At 45.9% G+C, this 9051-nt stretch overlaps 1 protein-coding gene across 1 annotated transcript; it reads right to left on the reverse strand.

The window, feature by feature from the left end:
* Positions 1–1645: 1645 nt before the first annotated feature.
* GABARAPL2 (GABA type A receptor associated protein like 2) lies at positions 1646–7476 on the reverse strand. Its single transcript, XM_077288580.1, has 4 exons — positions 7355–7476; positions 3716–3771; positions 2943–3115; positions 1646–2232 (listed from the first exon to the last, which is right to left on the reverse strand). Exons 1-4 carry the CDS (start codon positions 7386–7388, stop codon positions 2142–2144), a joined length of 354 nt encoding a protein of 117 aa, XP_077144695.1. The 5' UTR covers positions 7389–7476; the 3' UTR covers positions 1646–2141.
* Positions 7477–9051: the final 1575 nt, after the last annotated feature.

Here is a 9051-nt window from a genome sequence, read left to right on the forward strand (position 1 = left end):
GTTTGTCTTATTTTTGAACATTGGGCACACAAAAAACCCTACACCCTTCCACCGCTGCTTTCTCCCGGCATCGAGTGACAGCAGAATATAAAGCGTGCACAGCTGTGACCATGTTTTGTTGATCCAGACTATTGGGTCACCATACGCCAGGGGCACACAACATTTTTTGATCCTAGGGCTGCAAAAAAATGTAAAGCAGTACTTGCATCAATATATCACCAAAGTTTTGGGTATTTGAGGAGGATTTGGAGAGAATCTGTTTAGTTTACGCAGTAGCATTTTTCTGAAAGCGATGCTCTTAGTCTGTGCATGCCATATCCACTGAGGGCATCGCTTGCCGATAGATGCTACTGCGCAGACGACGCCATTTTGCTGTAGTTATATTTTTTTAATTGCGAACCTGACAATGTCTGTAGTTTACTTAGCAAAATTCTGATGGCAGATTCTCTTTAACAATGGTGAGGAGATACTGGGAGTCATTACCGTAAGTCATCAGACTGCGGATCATGCAGGAACCACAGGACTGATGAGACCGAGTCAGTATCACAGATTAAGGCCGGAGACACACTGGTGCGAGATACGGCCGAGTCTCGCTGGTTAAAAGCAAGCTGTGGCACCTGTACTCCGGAGCGTGCAGCTGCATAGCAACACATGGAGCCGCACGCTCCGCTCCGGAGTGCCGGTGCCACAGCTTGCTTTTAACCAGCGAGACTCGGCCGTATCTCGCACCAGTGTGTCTCCGGCCTTATAATTACATCTGGGTACCTGATATTTTACATCTTCTCTGATTGTAGTCGTTCCCATCACTTCTTGTCTCCATGTAGCACAGACACCATGGAGAGATTTCATGCTCGGAACTCATCTTCAGACTTCCCTGCTCTTCGTCTTCAGCAGCGATTCCTGACACCGTGCTTTTGAAAATTTAAGTATCATTATACTGCCCCATAAAGATCTCCCATGCTGCACGCCTGTGCTTCCTGCGTAATATAACCCACCGCACTGCCCCTCTGCAAAATGTCTCCCATGAAACCGCACTGCCCCTCTGCAAAATGTCCCCCACCAGACATTACTGCCCTGCCCCTCTGCAAAATGTTCCCCCACCAGACATTACTGCCCTGCCCCTCTGCAAAATGTTCCCCCACCGGACAGTACTGCCCCTCTGCAAAATGTCCCTCACCAGACAGTACTCCCCCTCTGCAAAATATACCCCCCACACTGCCCCTTTGAATTAGGTACCCCTCCACCACCACCTCGAACAAAACTATGCCCCCTTTCAAAATGGTCACCCCAATTATGTGTCTTCACAGTAACATTAACCCCCTCCCCATCTCATCCACAATGATTTTGAATTCAGTCTTCGGCTCCTTGATGGAGCACTTACCTTTGTCTGCGACGTCTCATCACGCTGCTGCACACCGGGGAGAAGGACTGATGAGCGCAGCTCCTGTCCCAGCTCCACAGTGTTTTCATGTATTTGTGTCTAAAAGGCACAAATACATTTGAGTAGAAGAAGGGGAAGTGCCGCTTCCAGGACAGCTCCACAGGCTGCCACCATCGTTCAGCGGACCTGCCATAAACCATAGCTGAGGTCTGGAGATGTAAAATGTATAGTGTGAATAATTCCTTACTGTGTCAAAACGAGAAGTTATGGACTGAATGGTTTTATTTGCAGGAATTTGTAAAGGTGAAGATTACATACCGGTAATTACTGATTACAATATCAATCACTAATCGTCTGTGTCTTATAGCGAAGGTCAGCAAATGACAGAACCATGGAAACAAAATCCAAAACCTATTTATATGATGAATGCTACTAGCGGGGGTCGCCGGACCCCACCTCTTCCTAAGTACTATTACTTAACCACTTCACTGCCAGAGTAAATAGGCTGCAGATTTCTAACTTCTGACACGTCGCCGGCCTCTTTGGCAGTAAAGTGACGTCTTCACAAAGCACAAATAATAAATTACGTTAAAAAAAAAAATATATATATATATTTAGACAAAGATGGAGGACAAGACGTGGAAAAGAAAACCAAAAGAAGGCGTCCAGTTAAGATGCATCTAATCCTACGGGATGGAGACTTACACATCATGTTAAAACCACTGACATTATTTACAAGATTCACAAGCCGTTGATGCGTCTAAAAGCCGAACGTGTTCTCTCCGCTGTACGCCACGTACAAAAAGCCGTCCTCGTCTTTCTCTTTCTCGTACAGCTGTCCCATGGTTAGACTGAAGGGGAAAAAGACAGGAAAAAAATTACTGAACCACACTGTCGTTTCACGGGATCAATCCTTGGCTTTTTCATTTGATTAGACACTGATAAGACTGATTTCCACGGCTTGTTAATATATCTGGAAATCTGCTAACCTCTTTAAAAGGGATATTCCAAGTTCTCTCCCATGCACAGGACAAGTGACAATTGCTAGATTGTTGGGGTCTGATGAATAACGAGTGTGACGGTCCAGAACTTGGAATGAAGCGGCAGCACGCACCGTTTCAGTGCAGGACGTGCAGCCATCAGTGTGAGAGTTCCCACCAATCTAGCTGTTATCACCCTTCAATACCCCCCACAGAACTATGGAGGAGTCGGCAAAGGATTAGTATTCAGCCCCCAGCGATCTAAGATGTGTAGGTACCTTAACACCAAGGGGGGATACTTTAATGACAAGTGCCCCATCGGCAATGTGCCAGGCCAGGAGCCGCATTGTTTCCAGTGTGGCACAACAGAGATGCAATCAGTATCTTTTAAAGGGGATAACCTGGCTAAACATTGAGACACCCCACTTCCCCAGCGCGCGCCCTTCACCATGATGTGCAGCGCCCCACCGTGGTGCACAATGTTTGGCACAACCCATGGTGCGTGCTCTCCCCAACATGCGGCACAAGCTGGGTGTTAGGAGTCATTCTCATGTGCAGCGATTATGTCGTCCTCATCTCACCTGGACTGAGGCACAGTCTTGTCTACAAACAGGAAGATGGCTTTTTCTGAAGGCAGTTGAATGCGTTTTCTAATGATCCACATAAACTGAGCCACGGTGATGTCAGAGGGGACCAGGTATTTCCGCTTGTCGATATCCACAATTTGTGAACCAGATACTTTCTCCACGATGACCTGGGAAGTGCACGAGTCATATTAGTGCTGTGAATTATCACTGTATATGGAGGAGTAGTCACCACTAAATGTCCCATACTGATAAGGACAACTCGATTTATTGGGAACATTTCCAGAAGGAATAACAGAGGATCTGCACAAGTGAGGGGCCACTTTGGTGACCATATCCATTACATGAAAATGGGTCGAACCTAACGATTTTGGTGGGACCTCTGTATGTTTTGCATTATCAAAGTGGGTGTGGTCATAAAAAGCTACCAATAGAGAAGAGTTGAGGATCACACCCACTTGGCTAACAAGACTAGATTTATATATAAAAGAAATGGAGCATATACAAGAGCAAAAAGTCCCAGGAACAAAACCAAAACAGCACCGGATAATGGAGTACAAAAAAACAATTTACACCAGGTAGCAATAATACGTATTATTGATAAGTGTAGGGTCTCCTTTAAGACTATGGGATAATGGAATCTCAAACAGATTCTGGTACATGGAGATAAGAGGGGAATTATTGCTTGTACCCAATGCAATCTATATACAGCTCTAATAGAGCAAGTGCTGAATAATGGATGAGCCCTCGCAGGAAACATCACAACTTACCGGAACGCGGTCCGGATATTTGGCCCGAATTTTCGCCGACTCCACGCACCTGTGTTCTGAAAAAAAAAAAAAAAATAGGAATAAAGGAAGACTCAGGAAAGAATCCACATAATAACTGGGAGATGACGGAGGAGTCACCAGACAAGTGAGCCGCACGGCAGGAATGTGGGGCGACCGCCGACAAGAGATTCTTTAGGAGTGAGACATGGCAGGTTATTCATGGGATTGCACAGGTGCGTGGCCCCGATGTACCTGGCACAAGGCACCTGCTCCCTGGGCCAGATAGTAACAAGGAGCAGCTTGTCACACACAAAACAGACAGATATAGGGGGACATGAAACATCCACTTCATGAACAATAAGAAATAGAAAGGGGGCACCACACAAGATTTTTTTTTTTTATCCAAGCCCGTAGCCCCCCACATTTGACTTACAAAATAAACCCGGACTTCTCCCTCGTCATACTTTATCGTTTATCTAACTGACCGTCAAAGACAAATTTGGGTCAATAAGCTGGGGGTGCACATCACATGACCAGTGACTGATCACATCAATCTCAGTCGGGGCAGACGATCCTCGTCCTGAGAGTACGGGTGCAAGAGAGGTGGGGCGAAAAGTCTATGTCGCCACCTATCCGACGGACAGTAGGAGAGGGCTCAGGCCCCCCGGGCAATGAATACCGAGCGGCCCAAGTCTCAGACCAAGCATTTTTGTGTAACGCTTCATTAAGAAATGGAAATGTCCGAGTGAGGCCTTCTCATGACCGGCGGCGCGAGCCAGGAGAAATGAGAGAGGGTGGAAGAACAGGAGAGGGGGCACGAGGCAGGCTGGAGGGGCTCGGTAGAAGGGGCGGAGACCCACGAGGGTTGCTTATTGATCTTAGCCGGTGACTTGATATCACAGACGTGTGACCGCTGCCCCGGAGAATTATCGGAGACTCAAATGTCCCAATCTACAAGAATGGCGTCACTTATTTATCTTCCACCACAAATAGAAAATACACAGAACAAAAATATATAAATGTGGGAGGGGCAGGAGGGTATAATACACAGGATATAATGTACAGGGGGAGGGTATAATACACAGGATATAATGTACAGGGGGAGGGTATAATACACAGGATATAATGTACAGGGGGAGGGTATAATACACAGGATATAATGTCGAGGGGGGAGGGTATAATACACAGGATATAATGTCGAGGGGGAGGGTATAATACACAGGATATAATGTCGAGGGGGAGGGTAGAATACACAGGATATAATGTCCAGGGGGAGGGTATAATACACAGGATATAATGTCCAGGGGGAGGGTATAATACACAGGATATAATGTCCAGGGGGAGGGGTATAATACACAGGATATAATGTACAGAGGGAGGGGCAGGGGTATAATACACAGGATATAATGTCCAGGGGCAGGGGTATAATACACAGGATATAATGTACAGAGGGAGGGGCAGGGGTATAATACACTGGATATAATGTACAGGGGGAGAGACAGGAGGGTATAATACACAGGATATAATGTACAGGGGGAGGGTATAATACACAGGATATAATGTACAGGGGGAGGGTATAATACACTGGATATAATGTCGAGGGGGGAGGGTATAATACACAGGATATAATGTCGAGGGGGAGGGTATAATACACAGGATATAATGTCGAGGGGGAGGGTAGAATACACAGGATATAATGTCCAGGGGGAGGGTATAATACACAGGATATAATGTCCAGGGGGAGGGTATAATACACAGGATATAATGTCCAGGGGGAGGGTATAATACACAGGATATAATGTCCAGGGGCAGGGGTATAATACACAGGATATAATGTACAGAGGGAGGGGCAGGGGTATAATACACAGGATATAATGTACAGGGGGAGAGACAGGAGGATATAATACACAGGATATAATGTACAGGGGCAGGGGTATAATACACAGGATATAATGTACAGGGGGAGAGACAGGAGGATATAATACACAGGATATAATGTACAGGGGGAGAGACAGGAGGATATAATACACAGGATATAATGTACAGGGGGAGAGACAGGAGGATATAATACACAGGATATAATGTACAGGGGGAGAGACAGGAGGATATAATACACAGGATATAATGTACAGGGGGAGAGACAGGAGGATATAATACACAGGATATAATGTACAGGGGGAGAGACAGGAGGATATAATACACAGGATATAATGTACAGGGGGAGAGACAGGAGGATATAATACACAGGATATAATGTACAGGGGGAGAGACAGGAGGATATAATACACAGGATATAATGTACAGGGGGAGAGACAGGAGGATATAATACACAGGATATAATGTACAGGGGGAGAGACAGGAGGATATAATACACAGGATATAATGTACAGGGGGAGAGACAGGAGGATATAATACACAGGATATAATGTACAGGGGGAAAGACAGGAGGATATAATACACAGGATATAATGTACAGGGGGAGAGACAGGAGGATATAATACACAGGATATAATGTCGAGGGGGAGGGTAGAATACACAGGATATAATGTCCAGGGGGGAGGGTATAATACACAGGATATAATGTCCAGGGGGAGGGTATAATACACAGGATATAATGTCCAGGGGCAGGGGTATAATACACAGGATATAATGTCCAGGGGGAGGGTATAATACACAGGATATAATGTCCAGGGGCAGGGGTATAATACACAGGATATAATGTACAGAGGGAGGGGCAGGGGTATAATACACTGGATATAATGTACAGGGGGAGAGACAGGAGGATATAATACACAGGATATAATGTCGAGGGGGAGGGTATAATACACAGGATATAATGTCCAGGGGGGAGGGTATAATACACAGGATATAATGTCCAGGGGGAGGGTATAATACACAGGATATAATGTCCAGGGGCAGGGGTATAATACACAGGATATAATGTACAGGGGGAGAGACAGGAGGGTATAATACACAGGATATAATGTACAGGGGGAGAGACAGGAGGATATAATACACAGGATATAATGTACAGGGGGAGAGACAGGAGGGTATAATACACAGGATATAATGTACAGGGGGAGGGTATAATACACAGGATATAATGTCCAGGGGCAGGGGTATAATACACAGGATATAATGTACAGGGGGAGAGACAGGAGGGTATAATACACAGGATATAATGTACAGGGGGAGAGACAGGAGGATATAATACACAGGATATAATGTACAGGGGGAGAGACAGGAGGGTATAATACACAGGATATAATGTCCAGGGGGGAGGGTATAATACACAGGATATAATGTCCAGGGGGAGGGTATAATACACAGGATATAATGTCCAGGGGCAGGGGTATAATACACAGGATATAATGTACAGGGGGAGAGACAGGAGGGTATAATACACAGGATATAATGTACAGGGGGAGAGACAGGAGGATATAATACACAGGATATAATGTACAGGGGGAGGGGGGTATAATACACAGGATATAATGTACAGGGGGAGGGGGGTATAATACACAGGACGGGGGGGCGACATTGCAGTGTATGGGGGACATGACCTCGTCCTCTGTCGTGACATGGCAGCACAGTGTGACAGATCAGCTGTCGGGACTCCCGCCGCCCCCGGCCTCTCACCCAGTGCGTGGTCTTCCTTGAACATCCACTTCATGTTCCCGAGCACAGACAGCAACGACAACAACAACAGGGCGGGGCCTTCTCTGACGTCACTTCCGCGGTAAAAAGCTTTCTATTCTGTGACTCCTCCTACAATTGAATGAAAATAGGGAGGAGTCACGTGGGACGTACAGGCCGCGCCAGTGACGTCATCCCGGACAGTCAGGTGGTCACAAGGCAGCGTCACCGTGTGAGTGCAGTGTCAGAGAGGGGTCACGTGTCACATTCTGCTGTCAGTGACCCCGAGGCCAAGGATCACCCTGAGCTAACACCAAGTGTCACCACAGACAGCAGGAGCCTCTATATACAGCACATGGATCTCAAGTAGTGGAGATGGCCCCCAACACATGCTGACTCTCACCTAGACCTGACCCTAATGTATAGAGACCCCAGATCAGACCCTTAAACTAACAGACCCCAGACCAGACCCCTAAACTAATACAGACCCCTAATCTAATACAAACCCTAATCTTAGGCTGCCGTCACACTATCAGTATTTGGTCAGTATTTTACACCAGTATTTGTAAGCCAAAACGAGGAGTGGAACAATTAGAGGAAAAGTATAATAGAAACATATGCACCACTTCTGCACTTATCACCCACTCCTGGCTTTGGCTTACAAATACTGATGTAAAATACTGACCAAATACTGCTAGTGTGACGGCAGCCTTAGGCTACTTTCACACTAGCGAGTTTTCCAGACGTATGAGCGCAGAAAATACACCCGTAAAATACGCATAACACACGGCCCAATGATTCCCTATGGCCCAGCTCCTATCTGCCGTATTTTACTGATCCGTATTATACGGTCTTGTACGGCCATAGAAAATCGCAGCATGCTGCGTTTGTCACCGTATTGCGCAAAAAAATCGCTAATGAAAGTCTATGGGGGCGAGAAAAATACGGATTACACACGGACCAGCAGTGTGACCTGCGAGAAATACGCAGCGGTGTTAGTGAAAAGCCGGTAATTCAATTGCCGGCTTCTCATTTCTCCTTCCCAAACCCGACAGGATATGAGACATGGTTTACATACAGTAAACCATCTCATATCCCTTTTTTTTTGCATATTCCACACTACTAATGTTAGTAGTGTGTATGTGCAAAATTTTGGCACTGTAGCTGCTAAAAAAAAAGGGTTAAATGGCGGAAATAATTGGCGTGGGCTCCCGCACAGTTTTCTCCGCCAGAGCGGTAAAGCCAGTGACTGAGGGCAGATATTAATAGCCAGGAGAGGGTCCATGGTTATTGGCCCCCCCTGGCTACAAACATCTGCCCCCAGCCACCCCAGAAAAGGCACATCTGGAAGATGCGCCTATTCTGGCACTTGGCCACTCTCTTCCCACTCCCTGTAGCGGTGGGATATGGGGTAATGAAGGGTTAATGCCACCTTGCTATTGGAAGGTGACATTAAGCCAGATTAATAATGGAGAGGCGTCAATTATGACACCTATCCATTATTAATCCAATAGTACGAAATGATTAATAAAACACGCATTATTTAAAAGTATTTTAATGAAATAAAGACACAGGTTGTTGTAATATTTTATTAGACTCTTAATCCACCTGAAGACCCTTATCACCTGAAATAAAGTAAAAAAAAAACAAACAACAATATTCCATACCTTCCGTCGTTCCGTCAGTCCCACGATGTAAAT

This window comes from Ranitomeya variabilis, chromosome 2 (genome assembly GCF_051348905.1).
Source record: "Ranitomeya variabilis isolate aRanVar5 chromosome 2, aRanVar5.hap1, whole genome shotgun sequence".
Lineage (NCBI taxonomy): Eukaryota > Metazoa > Chordata > Amphibia > Anura > Dendrobatidae > Ranitomeya > Ranitomeya variabilis.

Bases quoted from the DNA above. Each gene is read 5' to 3' on its own strand.
- GABARAPL2 (XM_077288580.1), bottom strand. From the start codon at position 7,388: ATGAAGTGGATGTTCAAGGAAGACCACGCACTGG. The intron at 3,772-7,354 runs GTGAGAGGCCGG...TTTTTTTTTCAG, and splicing joins CAAGGAAGACCACGCACTGG to AACACAGGTGCGTGGAGTCG. The intron at 2,233-2,942 runs GTGAGATGAGGA...TTTCCCCTTCAG, and splicing joins AAGACTGTGCCTCAGTCCAG to TCTAACCATGGGACAGCTGT.